Source organism: Erinaceus europaeus, chromosome 11 (assembly GCF_950295315.1).
Source record: "Erinaceus europaeus chromosome 11, mEriEur2.1, whole genome shotgun sequence".
NCBI classification, from domain to species: Eukaryota; Metazoa; Chordata; class Mammalia; order Eulipotyphla; family Erinaceidae; genus Erinaceus; species Erinaceus europaeus.
The window spans coordinates 2,016,052-2,032,498 of record NC_080172.1 but is presented as its reverse complement, the minus strand read 5'-3'; the positions used below and the strand labels follow the sequence as shown (position 1 = coordinate 2,032,498).

At 48.9% G+C, this 16,447-nt stretch overlaps 2 protein-coding genes across 5 annotated transcripts in view; both read right to left on the bottom strand.

Annotated features, from left to right (window-relative positions):
• Positions 1-14,167, bottom strand: part of HMGCR (3-hydroxy-3-methylglutaryl-CoA reductase) — a 28,413-nt gene extending 14,246 nt beyond the window's left edge. Inside the window, exons 1-6 of one of the 4 annotated variants that reach the window (XM_060201040.1) lie at positions 14,052-14,167; positions 7,753-7,940; positions 7,022-7,133; positions 6,689-6,776; positions 5,630-5,714; positions 4,377-4,482 (exon numbers count right to left, since the gene is read on the bottom strand). In XM_060201040.1, the coding sequence (XP_060057023.1) occupies positions 4,377-4,482; positions 5,630-5,714; positions 6,689-6,776; positions 7,022-7,133; positions 7,753-7,917 (556 nt within the window). In that variant the 5' untranslated portion in view covers positions 7,918-7,940; positions 14,052-14,167. Of the gene's footprint in view, positions 1-4,376; positions 4,483-5,629; positions 5,715-6,688; positions 6,777-7,021; positions 7,134-7,752; positions 7,941-8,365; positions 8,386-9,625; positions 9,760-14,010 lie in introns of those variants that run through there. The other 3 variants (XM_060201042.1, XM_060201041.1, XM_007518943.3) reach the window with 3 other exon arrangements.
• POLK (DNA polymerase kappa) overlaps positions 1-16,447 on the bottom strand; it is a 358,361-nt gene that overhangs the window by 158,804 nt on the left and 183,110 nt on the right. The gene's annotated exons all lie outside the window — the stretch shown is intronic.

Below are 16,447 nucleotides of genomic sequence, written 5' to 3'. Positions count from 1 at the left end.
CAGACATCAGACAAGAGACTAATCACCAAAATATACAAAGAGCTCAGCAAATTTAGCACCAAAAACACCATGCCTCGGCCTCGCGTGAGCTTAATGTGCAGCTTGGCGATATGAGAATCCGGCATGAAGCCCAGCCAGCCTATCTTGGCGTTACTCTCGATCGCACCCTGTCATTTCACAAACATCTCATAAAAACTGCAGCAAAGGTGGGCGCGAGGAATCACATCATTGCAAGACTGGCCAGCTCCTCATGGGGCGCGAGTGCTTCCACACTACGATCATCCTCTCTGGCATTATGCTATTCCACTGCAGAATACCGTGCCCCAGGATGGTTCCGTAGCCCCCATGTCCACTTGGTCGATTCCAAATTATATTCCTCCATGAGGATCATTTCTGGAACCATCCGTTCCACCCCGGTTCCATGGCTGCCAGTTCTCAGCAACATCGCCCCGCCAGATATTCGTCGGGATGCGGCATCATCTAAGTTCATTTCCCACGTCTACGCTCAACCGGACCTGCCAATATACGCGGATATCTTCGCCCACCCTGTCCAACGCTTGACGTCTCGTCACCCAATCTGGTCCCCTACGCCTACACTGAACTTCTCTGTTCCAGACTCTTGGAAACAGAGCTGGCAGTCAGCTGAGGTCAAGAACAAACACCCCATCACAGACCCCTGCGAGCGTCAACCCCGGCTTTGACCTGGCACGTTATGATTGGGCCCTCCTCAATCACTATGGAACAGGCCATGGCCGGTGCGCCGCTATGTTCCATCGCTGGGGAGCCAGAGACGACCCGAACTGCCCCTGCGGCTCCAGACAGACTATGACCCACATAGTCAACGACTGCCACCTCTCCAGATTCAAAGGAGGTCTCGAAACTTGACATCAGGCTCAACCTGACGCTGTTGACTGGCTACGGAAGAAGGGCAAACGCTAGAAGAAGCACCAAAAAAGCAAATGACTCCATCCAAAAATGGGCAGAGGACATGAACAGAACATTCACTCCAGAGGAGATCCAAAAGGCTAACAAACACATGAAAAACTGCTCCAGGTCGCTGATTGTCAGAGAAATGCAAATAAAGACAACATTGAGGTACCACCTCACTCCTGTGAGAATGACCTACATCAAAAAGGACAGCAGCAGCAAATGCTGGAGAGGCTGTGGGGACAGAGGAACCCTCCTGCACTGCTGGTGGGAATGTAAATTGGTCCAGCCTCTGTGGAGAGCAGTCTGGAAAACTCTCAGAAGGCTAGACATGGACCTTCCATATATCCAGTAATTCTCCTCCTGGGGTTATACCCCAAGGACTCCATAACACCCAACCAAAAAGAGGTGTGTACTCCTATGTTCATAGCAGCACAATTCATAATAGCTAAAACCTGGAAGCAACCCAGGTGCCCAACAACAGATGAGTGGCTGAGAAAGCTGTGGCATATATACACAATGGAATACTATGCAGCTATCAAGAACAATGAACCCACCTTCTCTGACCCATCTTGGATGGAGCTAGAAGGAATTATGTTAAGTGAGCTAAGTCAGAAAGATAAAGACGAGTATGGGATGATCCCACTCATCAACAGAAGTTGAGAAAGAACAGAAAGGGAAACTAAAGGCAGGATCTGACTGAATTTGGAGCAGGGCACCAAAGTAAAGACCCTGTGTGGAGGGTGAGGGTGGATGTTCAGCTTCATGGGGGGGGGGGGGGGGGGAGACAGTCTTTTGGTGGTGGGATTGGTGTTTATGTACACTCATCAATTTGTAGTTTATAAATCACTAATTAATACGAGAGGGGAAAATTGATTGAATGTCTCAAACTTTTTAAAGCACAGACTAAGTCTCTTTAATACGTAGGCTGAGTCTTTGATATGCTGACTCTCTTAAAAGCCTAGACCAGGGAGAACAGAAGCAACTGGTGGCACAGCTATATACAAATAATGTCAAAGGACATAAATTATGGTGATGCTGTGTATGATACAGCAAATCCTAACAAAGGGATATTTCAAAGTTAACCCAATTGCCAAACAATGTGATTATTATTAAAATAACTATCTATTGTCTTCTTAAACCCTAAGACAACAGGAATCTCCCGCTTCCTCTATAGAGCCTATGTTTCTCCCAATCAATCCTGGAACCTCTGGGCTGGGGCTCACTTCCCTGCATGCTTCTCTCAAGTCAGGCCAAATAATATTGCATCTGCCGATTCCAATCTAATCAACACAACGAGTGCCACCTCAGCATGCTTCACCTCAGACTGTGTCCAGAGACGCCAGGCGTGGAATGTCAACACTTCACCCTCATCGCTCGGGTGAGACCTTTCCTTTCATAGGATTCTCTAATTCCATTCCAGGAGGTTTACTTCCTAACAAAGTCCCAAAACCTAGATATAGACCAGGTCCCATTAGACAGAGCATATGTTCACATGTACCCATACATTGGGGCAACATATATACCTGAACACAAAAATACAGGATAGTCTGTAGTGAGTCAGTATAAAGTTCATAATGAAATAGCATCTACTCAGACTTAGATACCCTCCTCACCTACTTCCTATGACAGTTCTCTCACTCACTGCAAAGCTAACCTCATCAAAGCAAGGACTGCAAAAGCTGAATAAGGGCAAGAGACTGGCATACTTTAACAATGACTCTTTAGTCACTATCAGGTCACCCCATCAGCTGGGGCCCTATTTGGGGAGTCCTGAGATTCCCAACAGACATGATGAGCCTAGACCTCAAATAAATCTCTCTCTCCATTGTTACTGGTCATCTCCATTAGGAACACAACAGATCCCTTTGTGGGCCCCCACAGGACCTTGCCCTCAACTTGGATCAACAATGGTAGAGAATGTTCTATGCTACACCTGAGGAAGATGGGTCCTGATATTGGGCAGCTTGGAACGTCCCTACTCATGACCTCAGAGTGTGAGCTCAGATCTACAGGGATGCAGAGGTCACACAGGCTCCTAAGCTGAATATGGGCCCCAGATCACATCAAATCAATGGGGTTTACAGTCAACAACATTTATACCCCTTTCCCATATTTGGGAGTTACCCTCTTTCCTGACCCAGCTTTCTGGTCTTTTTCCCAGGCATGACATCATCTCCCCAGACAATAATTAGGATGCATCTGCATATCAGATGTCAGGCTCAGGCAAAAACAAACAAACAAACAAAAAAAAAACCCACTAGTATAGCTACAGGCCCTTTGGAATATAACTAAAATATGCCAACTAGCTGTCTACAAAATGGAGGAAACCCCCCCCCAACACTTCACCTGCACTATTCCAGCCTTCAGGTCCATGACTGGTCAACAATTTGTTTGGCTTTCTATGTTAACTCTCTTTTCGGCCACCAGGTTCCAGATGCTACCATGATGCCGACCAGCCTTCCCTGGACAGACAACCCCACCAAAGTGCCTTGGAGCTCCGCTTCCCCAGAGCCCTGCCCCACTACGGAAAGAGAGAGACAGGCTGGGAGTATGGATCCACATGTCAACACCCATGTCCAGTGGGGAAGCAATTACAGAAGCCAGACCTTCCACCTTCTGCATCGCACGAGGATCTTGGGTCCATACTCCCAGAGGGTTAAAGAATAGGAAAGCTATCAGGGGAGGGGTTGGTATACAGAGGTCTGGTGGTGGGAACTGTACGAAGCTGTACCCCTCTTATCCTATGGCTTTGTCAATGTTTCCTTTTTATAACTAAAAAGTTAAAAAAATAATAATAATAAAAATTATGTACTCACCTAAAAAAATCTTTAAAAAATTTAAAAAATTACATAATGTATTTACTGCAAGTGAAGAGACTTCAACTAATAATGCTATGACCCTCTTAGAATTTAGATCATTTGCTTCTGAAAAAACAAGACCCCTGCTGAGGGCGCTCTGGCCCCAGGAAATACTGCAGCACAGCAGTTACCTAAGGGTAGCCATCCACTCAAAAGTCTGAGCACCTCCTGACATTTGGGAAAGATCAACAACATCATGAGGTTGCATCAACGCAGCTGGGAGCCTGGAACCAGACTCAAAGTGCCTGACTCCCACCCAGCTGCAGGAGGGAAGCTTCAACAATAGCGAAGCTGTGCTTCAGGTGTTTCTCTATCTTCCTCTTCCCTCGCATAGACCCGCAGCATTCCAGTCCGCTAGGAAAGGAAGCCACTGCCTTGGGATAAGTAACAGGACCTAGAAAGCATTCCCCACAAGAGCTTTGGGAGACAGTCCTGCTCACAAACAAACCCAAGCCAGCAGCTCAGGAGGGGCACAGTGCAGCCCCCTGGGCCTCACAGAACTCAGGCAGCGCCTGCACCGGTATTGCCCCGATTATCTTTCTCTCCTCCCAACTCCGTCATTAATCAGATTAAATATTGCTTACAAACCTGACATGGTCCCAACTCCTATCACCAGACATTCTACAAGAGCATCGAGGGTGAAAGTGGGCCCTAAAATCGCCATTCCACGGGCAATATTTTCCCTTACTTCATCCTGAAACAGACCAAACATAACAATGAAAATAAGCTACAATGTTAGAGAAACATATTAGGATTTCTATCACAATCTGATCTAGTAGGTAAAATACCTATCCACAACTTGGTAAGACTAACAGGTATTGTAGATGCAATTTGTGCTGAAAAGCAGAATGGGTGATGGGGATGGCGAACGTATGTAATGCTAATGCCTCTTCCCCTTTGCTCCAATGAGGAGTGATTCCTTAAGAGTCATCTGAGGCAATCCACTAATCCTGTCAATTAGATCCCCCATAATTAAATCTGCGGTTTCACGTTTTGGCCGACACTGAACATCCTTGTACATTTTTGAGGCCAGATCAGTATTATGAAACTGAAATCATATCCTGGCTAGCATGCTCAAATAATCACAGATAGTCACCAACTACACGGTCAGGGCACTGCATGCTATTTTGGACTCGGTTATTCTGATGCAAGCTTGTTAAAAATGTTAGGTTTAGGGGGTAGATAGTGTAATGGTTCTGCAAAGAGGCTCTGAAGTCTCAAGTTTAATCCCCTACACCACCATAAACCAGAGCTGAGCAGTGCTGGGGGAAAAAAAAAAAAAAAAAGAGAAGTTAGGTTCGCCAGTGACCAATGAACTCCAAGATAAAACTTGGGGTGGGCAATAATGCTGGTGACCATTTGAGGGGCTTACAAATAGCCCTGTTCAAATGCTCTCGATAGAGCTTCCTCCGCTGCTATGGCTCACTATGCAGACAATTACTTATCCAAAAGCCACATTACCATAATTTCTGAAACCTTCAAAAAGGAAAATGGGGAATAGATCCCAAATTTCAAAAGACTAGCACTTACAGGTAAGTGGGAACAGTTCCCAGGAAACAGAGGAAGACCAGTGTAGGGGTGACAGTTAAACTTAAAATTGTGAGTAAATCCTGAATCTTGGTCAGTTCCCAGGAAACAGAGGAAGACCAGTGTGGGGTGACAGTTAAACTTAAAACTGCGAGTAATTCCTGAATCTTGGTCAGTTCCCAGCAAACAGAGGAAGACCAGTGTAGGGGTGACAGTTAAACTTAAAACTGTGAGTAAATCCTGAATCTTGGTCAAGTTAAAAAAAAAAAATCTACTAAGAGATTCAGCATTCACGCTTCATGAATAATACTTACTTGTGAATTAGAACTGAGTGCGAATTTGGCTAGTGCACTTGCTCTGGAAAGGTCAATCAGAAGGAGGAAAAAGGGCAAGGCCTCACTGGAAAAGGAAAACCAAGATGATTAGAGGGGAAACGGCCTAAGGACTCTCCCTAGCACAAAGCATTTCTCTCCCATCTATCATTAATTCTCTAGTATTCAGCTCTTTCTAGAGCCTACGAGGCATACTACTTATACACTAGTCACCCAAAATACTTGTTGAAAAGACTTTGCTATGGAGCCAGGCAAGCTCACTGTGAGTGCGTATGTTATCATGCCAAGAACCCTGTCCCCTGCACAAGCAAAGTTTCAAGAAGCAGGGCTGCAGGTGTCCTTCTGTCTCTCTCCTTCTAGAGCCCCTGTCCCTCTTGATCTCTCTCTCAAAAATAAAGAGTAATGCTAAGAACAGAAATATGTTTACACAGAAATTATCTTGTGACGATTTTACAGCAAGTTAGAATTTGTAAAGGTCTGCTTGAACCAGCAAGGGGAAGTAGGATGGGGACCTGTCTTCATTAATCACCATTTGTGGAAAGATAAACTGAATCTTTCAGGTAAGCAAATTGGCGTAGGAGCAGCCCAGAGTTCGAGAAGCGCTCACTGTCCTGCTTCTAGCAGTGTGTTACGCCAGAGGCTCAGCCACACTGTGGCATTCAAGTGATGACACTAAGAGAACAGTGTTACCCGACCAAGAGAGTACCGCATCACTTCCCAACAGGAATACTGGACAGCCTTTACAAACCATTTAGTTTAACATTTAGGACATCTAAATGATCAGGGGCAGGGGTAGATAGCATAGTGGTTATGCAGAGACTCTGATGCTGGAGAGGCTCTCAAGTCCCAAGTTCAATCCCCTGCATCATCATAAGCATAAAAAAAAGAAAAAAATGTAAAAATAAAAATTATTAAGCATAATATAATCTCAGTTTTCTTGAGAATAAAAAAAAATAGGTGGGAAAGACATACAAAGTGTTAACAGGTATAAAAGAATAATTGTGACCCCCCAAAAAGTGTATTTAAGCTTTACATACTTACTTCAAACCTGTGAGTTCTTTATCTAAGAAATGAATAACAACTGTGCTGAAGACAAAGCTTGAGAAAATTGTGAAGAGGCCAGCAATGCCTAAAATGACAAAATTCAACAAACTTGTAACGCATATAACCATATACAATGTTCTGAGAAAAGTATTATTTGTTTTGTCCTCATTAAGGTCTCAAATATCAGATGTCTCAAGTCCCAGTAACTACCGAATGTGTATAGTACACTTCAAATACACACATTTCAGTAAATGATCTGAAGAGGTATTTTTCCAAAGCAAGCATGAAATCTGAGAGTACACATTCATGTTAAACATAAGAAATAATTACCCAAAATATATTTTGATCCAAGTTGACGTAAGTTCTGGAACTGGAAGTAGATGTACAGGATTGCTATGCATCGTGTTATTGTCAGGATTATAATGTCACTGCTTAAAACATCCTATTCGGAAAAGAGAAAATTCTCACTGCTCTAGCTTTTAAAATAAACTATCTAAAATAAGAATCTTAAGTTCGCATTACTGGTTTTCATATCATTAGTCTACATTTTATCATGTTAATAAAACACTAAATCTAATTTTTGAATAATTACTGCTTAGTTGATCATCCTTTTAATAACTTTTTAAGTCTATTATACTTATCAGCATAAAAAGATAAAAATAGGGCTGGAAACACACACACTGGTTACACAAAAAGGCTTTCATGCCTGAGGAACCAGAGGGGCCAGGTTCAATCCCTAACACCAACAAACATCAGAGCTGAGCAATGTTCTGATGGGAGGGGGGAGGAAGAAATAAACAGAAAAAAAGGGAACAAAAAAAGAAAATTTCCCACCAGCTTCCATACTCTGGAGCTGCTGGAAAAGTCAGGGCACATTTCTGCACAGGAAAATATACCCTGGTTTTCCCAGCAGGCCAATATGCGCAAGTCTGCACTTGAGTAATAAAAAAAATATCCTATTCAATTCACAACTATCTTTATTATTGTGGCCTCTAAAAGGAGATACTCTTTAGAAAGTAAAAGTGTAATCTACTTGTCAACATCCAAGTAATCCCACAAACCTCTTCGAACTTCGGACACTCATAATTCCAGCCGCAGATCTTAGTGTTACCGGTGAACATATTCATGGACATCATGCAGATGGTCAGGGTCACTGTTCCCACGATCACTTCCCAGGGGTGGGAGGCCACAAAGAGGCCGTGCATTCGGAAGAGTCTGGACAGCATTGTAGCTACAGAATCCTCGGACCCTGGGAAGAAACACCAAGTATGAACACTTAGTATACGGCTCACTGCATCTTAGGAAACGTGCATCTTAGGAAGCTTGTTTTGTTGGTAGTGTCTTATTACAGGTGAAAAAGCCATTCAATAGTGTTACAGTTCCAGAAAACCGTAAAATTAAGGTAAGAAAATTCTGTTATGACTTTTTTTTAATCCACGCTGAAACCCTCTATTGGTCACTAGCAACCAAGCTGAAAGCTGCTGTTTCTTACAAGTCCTACCAGTTTAGATGAAACAAAATGATTTCTTGATATGATCTGAGCCCACGAGAGCAATTAAGCAGAAGACAAAGAGGCGATGACTCAAACTGTCAGAGACGGGGCCTCCCTCCTACACCCTGACCCAGTTTGAGGGTCACCCTGCAGAGGTGACACAGCTATGGCTTAACGCGAACCTGGGGTGGACACGTGGCCGCATGCCAAGGCTGAACTGGTTCCTCCCATCCTCACTTAGTGCTGCAGCCGTGCAGCTTCCAGCTCGCAGTTCAGCAGGTCTGGGGGGCCCAGGGGGATGGATGAACTCACACCGGCAGTGTCATGGTGAAGTGTGGCTTGGCTGGCTAAGCTCCGCAGCATCTCAACGTCTGGCTCCGCTGGGCTGTTTTTTGCGGTGTGATCACACTGGTGTCCAACTAAGGTGCCCACACCTGTTTCCCAGGGAGGCTCATCCGTGCACGCACGTGCGCAGCTGTCCCTTCCTCAGTCTGGCGGAACAATGACCACTGGAGCGGCATGTAAAGCATCAGCAGTTCATAGAGCTGCTTTCTGATTCCACCAACATGCGGGACAGTGTCAACAGCAAAGCGGTACTCAACAGACTTTCTTTATGTCGCCGAAGAAGCATTTCCCCCCCAAACGTACACAGTGATCAAAATGCTCGGCGAGTAGTGGAAAAGTGGGTGGCTGGCCAAAGCAGATGGTTGTAGCATTCCAACGGCCCCAAAAGATCGTATATGTAATTTAAATCTAGCAAGTGCTAGCTTTACTGGGTCGGTAATAACTGTGAGGTTCTGACTGTTAAGAACTGAGCTGGCAAAATACAGGACCCGCCTACTGAGGAGATGGCCTGACGCTGTGTGTCAGAACGGCGCTCTTGCTTTCTTCTCACGAGACTCTTTCTCTACCTCAGTCGAAATACAGTCACCTTTTAAAAATTGGTAGGATCACTGGTCTTCAACAGAGGAATAAAAATGTCAGATTCCGGGTGGGGGATAGACAGCATCATGGTTCTGCAAAGAGACTCTCATGCCTGAGGCTCCTAAGTCCCAGGTTCAATCCCTCACACCACCATAAACCAGAACCGAGCAGGGCTCTAGTAAAACAAACAAACAAAAACCAAAACAAAAAAAAAGAAACAATAGGCTGAGTGGGGGTAGACAGCATAATGGTTATGCAAAAAGACTCTCATACCTGAGACTCCAAAAGTCCCAGGTTCAATCCCCCCCCCCCCACCACTACATACCAGAGCTAAGCAGTGCTCCAGTTTAAGGAAAAAAGTGAATACCAGATTCCTTACCCTGAATTAATGCTTATGATAAAGCACACTGACTACACTTTGAAAAAACCAAGTTTTAATAGGAAAGGGCAATGGCTGACACTAGCAAGAAATCAGAGTCTCACATCTCTAATTAAAACTAAGAAAGCGAGTCACTTACTGAGAGCAAATTAAGAAGGCAGCGACAGACAAAGGAACGAGAGTGACACTCCCTGAGAGGCGCAAGGTGATGGTGCAGCTTCCAGCAGCTCAGGCTGCAACCCCGTGTGCCGCCTTCCTCCCACTGCGGCTCCGTGTTCTGGAAGCTCAGCCACACCACACCGCACCGCACCACACCACACCACACCACACCGCACCGCCAGCCAGATATACCGGTTTTCAATTACAGGTTGCAACCCTTCACTGACTCAATTGGATAATGAAATCAATTTGGTGAGTCAGAACACTGGCTTTATTAAAATGCGACAGACAAGCGATGACTGTGGCTGAGACACTAGCACTGCGGCTCCCGGAGACTGAGCACGGTCGGTGCCCCATGGACAGTACTCCGGTGCTTAGTAAAGCTTCAGCTACAGCTGCATGCACTTTCCTGATACCGCGAGAAACTCACCTAAGACGACTTTGGGAAAAGGACATGCTTTCTTTCCTCAGTGAAAACCTGAATACAGAGTATGGGGAAACATTTAAATGGGGCGGGTGGGAAAGAAGCTACGTTTTACACACTGTCCTGGAAAATGAGCATCAGTGACAGAGCTCTTATAAATTAGTGGGGATTTAAAGTACTGGAGACCATTAATCAAATAATGGATTTGAACCCTACTTCATTCTAACATAACAGGCTAGATTTTCATGACACTTCTTATATCTGGAAAAAAAAACTCACACAAACTGGTCTGCAAGACCAACTAACATCAATTTCCAGAAGATGAATTAAGTGGAAATACGTTTCAAAACCAGGCTAAGATGGTTTATAACACCCTCTCCCCAACTATATCAAGTCAACATATCCTCCAACATTAAAAAGCTAATCTGGGTCGATTAAAGTCGAGAGCGGCGGCCGGGAGGAGCCCCGATCCGGTCACCTCGCGGCACGACCCAGCATCTGGCAGCATCTGGCAAGCGGCTCTGTGACCGACCGCGTTTTCCCCAAAAAGAGCTCGTGGAAGAATTCTGACATCCTTGGTGGGAGGCCATCTCTGCAACTGTCAGGACAAGAACTACACACGTCCATGTGGACCATCCTCACCTACTCAGAAACATAAGCAAATATTCAGGCTGTGCACAGGTGTGTCAGAGCACGACCTACGTAACCTCGTTTCTCTGAGCACACTCCCAGGTTTCCTGTGATCATGTCAACACTGAGATGCCAAAGAATCCAGCCTTCTCACTCCCTTCGCAGCTGTGGGTGGCCGGCCAGCAGGTTATGGGACAGCTCACGCAAACCCACAGAGCAGCACCTGTCACACTGCGGCGGCGGGATGAGTCGGACGGCGACAGGCAGCGCGCGCCCTGCTCACCTGGGCTGAAGGAGCCTGCGCCTACTGCAGTCGCCCAAGTTATCAGTGATCTGCATTCAAAGGGATTGGCCCCCTCAACTCCCATTTGCCAAGCGCAGAAAAGGCTGCTCTGGAGCCCGTCTCCTGGCACTCGGCGCCCCGGGCTCACCTCACCGTCTTCACCGCCTGCGGTGCCTTTTCTCTCTGAAGGGAGGACCAGCTGAAAACAGCAGGAGGAGACAGAGGGAGAGGCGCCTGCAGCGCGGCTTCACCTTCTGGAAGCTTCCCGTCAAGTGGGGCATGGAGGCTTCAAGGCTCCCATTTGTGCCCAGCTGAAGTGCCACCGCCCAGCCGGGCCTCATCCATCTATCTTACACGGAGACTCGTTTCAAATCCCAAAAGGACGCAGCATTCTTCCCCTCAACCGACAGAGAGAAAAAACTAACTCCTATTCTAACAATCAGGAAATGTGAATCACACCCTCAATTAATTTTTTTAAACATTTTAAAAAATTTATTTATTCTCTTTTGTTGCCCTTTTTATCGTTGTAGTTATTATTGTTGTTGTTATTGATGTCGTAATTTCTGGATAGGACAGAGAGAAATGGAGAGAGGAGGGGAAGACAGAGAGGGGGACAGAAAGACACCTGCAGACCTGCTTCGCCGCCTGTGAAGTGACTCCATGCAGGTGGGGAGCCGGGGGCTCGAACCGGGATCCTTCCAGCCGTCCTTGTGCTTTGCGCCACATGTGCTTAACCTGCTGCGCTACCGCCCGACTCCCCCCCAATTAATTTTTTAAAAATCTATTTTATTTCAGATAGAGACAGAAAGAAATGGAAGGGAGAGAGAGGTGGGGAGGAGGAGACACCTGCAGCACCATTTCCGCACTCATCAAGTGGGGGGGGGCTCGAACCTGGGTCCTTGTTCAGCCAGGTGCACCGCCACCCAGAGCACACACGCGACGCTATTCCATTCCACTTGGTGTCAATAAGCTCTTTCCATTTCCTCAGGAAGACAAGGGCCCCGTGGCTCCTTGGCAAAGGCAAATGCCCTGTGAGCCCACCCGTGAAGGCCACTCTGCAGCGCACAGACGTGAACGGTTTGCATTCTCAGCCAGCCTCAGCGCTGGTGCAGACGTGTCATCTACCCACAGGGTGGAAATGGGGCCACCGTGGCCCGGGAGGTGGCACAGTGGCTAGGGAACTGGACTCGCAAGCATGAGGTCCTGAGTTCAGTCCCGGCAGCAGCACGTGGACCACAGTGGTGTCTGGCTCTTTAGCTTTCTCATTAATAAAATAAAAACAATCTTTAAAAAAAAAGAAAAAGAAAGAAATGAGACCACGAGCTGGACAGGACCGTCTTCACAGGCTCCAGCCGCACAGCCATCTCGGGCCTTAGCCCTGTGGCAGTGGCACTTGATGGGAACGTCCCTTAGTCACTCCTGCCAGCGGGCCGAGGGTTCTGGACGCAGCCACAACCAAGCAGGTCTGCAGACTCCAGCCTCTCCCCAAGGCGCGCTCCAGGTTGCTGCTAAGATTGCAGCTAAATTAAGAAAAAGAAAAAATCTCTTGCTGCATGGAGAGGACAACCAATGGTCCAGGGCGCAGACGCTCGCTTGCTGCATGTGAGAAGGAAGTCCCGGGCGGGTGCGGGTGCGGATGGGGGTCCCCGCCAGCAAGGCCCCGGGTTCAGGCCCCTGGTCCCCACCTGCAGAGGGGAAGTGTTCGCGAGCGGTGGAAGCAGGTGTCTCGATTTCTCTGCCTCTAGCCGATGACAAGCAAGTAAAAACACCAAGACAGATAAACGTTTTAAAAGGAAGGCGAGCCCCCGGTTCCTGGCAGCTGTCCAGCGGCCTGAAAGATGGGAGCTGCCACGTGAATAACAACAGTAATAACTACAACAAAAACATATATAAATAAGTACACACATATACATATATAAAAAGAGTAACAAGACGGGAGCTGCCGCGCCCTGTTCAGGGGGGCCGAGGCGCTGGCTGCCAGACGACAGCCGGCATGAGGGAAGCTCCCTCCTTTGCAACAACATAAAGAGGATGGCGGTGGTAATAGTAATGCGCTTATGCAGCCGCTCCTGCATAAGCTCCATTAGGCTCCAAAGACCCAGGTTCAACCCCCTGCACCACCGTAAACCTGAGCTGCGCTGAGAAGGGCTCAGGTTAAAAAAAAGGAGGAGGAGAGGGAGAGGGAGGAGGAGGAGGAGAGGAGAGGGAGCACTTGGTCGAGCGCACACTTTCCAGCGCGCCAGGGCGAGGCCCCGGGTTCGAGCCCGCCGCCCCCCCCCCGCAGGGGGAGAGCGTCCCCGGTGGTGCAGCGTCTCTCTCGTCGGCTCGTCACGTCCCCCCCTCCCTGTCGAGCTCGTCTCCAATAACATCAGGAGAAAGGACGATAAAGGGACGTCGCTGCCGCTGTCTGTCTGCCCCGCTCTCAACGTCTGTCTCCATTCGACAGATGAATAAGTAAAAAGACAGAAAACAGACAGACAGACAGACAGACAGACAGACAGAAAGAAAGAAAGAAAGAAAGGGAGGAAATCGGGCCGCGGGTGGCGCACCTGGTTAAGCACACAGGTCACAGCGCGCAAGGACCCGGGTTCGAGCCCCCCGCCCCCACCTGCAGGGGGGAAGCTCTGTGCGTGCTGAAGCAGGGCTGCAGGTGTCTCTCCCCCCTGCTCCCGCGATTTCCCTTACGTAGTACAGGAACAATAACAGTATCAGTATCAGCAAGCAGAGCGGCTGCGGACACCCGCAGACGGAGCCCCGGGGCCGGGCCGGGCCGGACACCCGCAGACGGAGCCCCGGGGCCGGGCCGGGCCGGACACCCGCAGACGGAGCCCCGGGGACGGGCCGGGCCGGACACCCGCAGACGGAGCCCCGGCCGAGCAAAGCGGAGGTGCCGGCCGGCGGCGGTGCGGCAGAGCCCGGCGAGGACCGCGATGCCCCAGCGGCCGCCCCGCCCCGCCCCGCCCCGCCTCGGCCCCCGAGCCCCGGGCCGCCGCCACAATGGCCTCGGTCACGCCGCCACCCGGCTCACCCGCAGCCCCGGGACCCCTCGCCCTCGCGGCCGCCGCCCACCTCGCCGCCGGATCTCGCTCGCGGCCTCCAGCCCTGGAAGCCAGCGCCCCGCCACCGTCTCCGGTCAACGGAGCGGCGGAGCGGAAGGCACTTGCGGCTGACGCCACGGGGCCGGCGACCAATCGGGCGGGATCGTCCGATGGGCCGGCCAATCGCCTGCGGGCAGGGAGGCGTGGCGGCGCGACGTCATGAACGGTCGCCTTAACAACCGCCCGCGGCTCGCGCCGCCGCCCCCAGCGGGCACCGCACCATCTCTCACCACGGCCCGGCCGGCCAATCGCGAGCCGACGGGCAGCTCGCGCGCTCTCCTATTGGTCGGCGAGCCCCGCGCGCGCCAGCATGGAGCGGCTGCGGCCCGGCCTGGGCGCCCGGCACTCGGAAGGCGGAGCCCGGCGGAGGGCGCGGGGACGGGGCGCCGCGGGGACCCACCTGCCCGCCCGCCCGCCCGCCCGCCGGTGTCCTCTCCGCCCGGCCGCCTGCAGCTCCCCGAGCGGCCGCTGGGCTGCACACACCGTCTCGTCACCCCTGCCCGCCTGCTCTTTCCTGTCCGCCTGTCTCCTCCACCTTCCCTTCTGTCTGTCTTCTCCTTCCTGTCTGTCTCCTCCTCCTCCTTCCTTTCTGTCTGTCTTCTCCTTCCTTTCTGTCTGTCTCCTCCTTCTCCTTCCTTTCTGTCTTCTCCTTCTCTTTCCTTTCTGTCTGTCTGTCTGCCTTCTCCTTCTCCTTCCTTCCTTTCTGCCTGTCTGTCTTCTCCTCCTTCCTTTCTGTCTGTTTTCTCCTTCTCCTTCCTTTCTGTCTGTCTGTCTCCTCCTCCTTCCTTTCTGTCTGTCTGTCTTCTCCTTCTGTCTGTCTGTCTTCTCCTTTCTTTCTGTCTCCTCCTTCCTTTCTGTCTGTCTGTCTTCTCCTTCTTCCTTTCTGTCTGTCTGTCTCCTCCTTCTCCTTCCTTTCTGTCTGTCTTCTTCTGACTGTCTGTCTTCTCCTTCTGTCTGTCTGTCTTCTCCTTCCTTTCTGTCTGTCTCCTCCTTCTCCTTCCTTTCTGTCTGTCTGTCTTCTCCTTCTGTCTGTCTGTCTTCTCTTCCTCCTTCTTCAACACCCCACTCCTTCCTTTCTTTGTCTTCTCCTCTTTCTCCTTCTTGTTCTCCAAGCCTCCCCTTCCTTCCTTTCTTTCTGTCTGCTCCTCTTTCTCCTCCGCCTTCTCTTCACCCCTTTATTTCTGTCTGTCTTCACCTTCTCCTCCTCCTCCTCCACTCCATCCCTTTCTATCTGTCTCTTCCTTTTTAAAATATATCTCCCACTTCCATATGTTGACCTTGTAATGACTAACCATATTTCACTCACCTTCAGTCTCTAATTACCTTTTTTAAAAAATATTTTATTTATTTATTCATGAGAAGTGATAGAAGAGAGAGGAAGAGCCAGACATCACTCTGGTCCATGTGCTGTCGGGATTGAACTCAAGACCTCATGCTTGAGAGTCCGATGCTACATCCACTGTGCCACCTCCCAGACTGCCAGGAACCATTTCTCTGCTTGATAGATGATAAGCTTTGAAACAATGGAAGCCCTCGAGACAAGTTTTATTTCCCCTCTGGGCAGGCCATTTCCCCTCAGGTAAACCATTTATCAGTAATCAAGTGAGACAACACACAGTTGTGGTAATAAACATGGTTTCGGCCATTGTTTGTTGCAAGGAACATTCCGCTTTGAAGTTTGCTCCCCCCCCTCCTCCTCCAGCATCTCTGCCTCCCTCTTCCCCCCATGCTCCCCCTTCCCCAAAGCCTTAAAATGCCTGTGAACACAATACAATGTTGCAGCTTGATCAGAGTCCTGTCTTGCTGTCGTTCTTTCGTGTCTCTTGTCCCTGTCATTCCAGGTCTTTAGGTTCCTAGCCCCTGTTCACTGCCCTGCTGGTCGGGGCACCAGACCACTCTAAATACCTTTTTTTAAAGGTTCCCCTCTTTCTTTTGGTATTATCTTTATTAATTAATTAATTTATTTATTGGATAGAGCCAGCCAAAAATAGGGAGAAGGGGAGAGAGACAGAGACAGCTGCAGCCCTGCTTCACTCCACTCGTGAAGCTTTCCCCTTCCAGGTGAGGACCAGGGGCTTGAACTTGGGTTCTTGAGCACTTACTGTGTGCATAACCAGGTGCACCACTGCTAATTCCCTTTCTTCTTCTATTCTATTTCCTCCCTCTCCTCCCCACCCCACCCCACCCCCACCTTTCTTTTTACTTTTTCTTCCACCATCACGCTCCTGTTCCTTGTGCCCTTTTAGTTTAATCTGGACAGATATGCCTACCCATTTTTCATAGTTGATATCCAAAAAAGAAACCACTACCCAAACCAAGAGACCCCTCACAGAATGGGAGAAGATCTTTACATGTCATACATCAGAT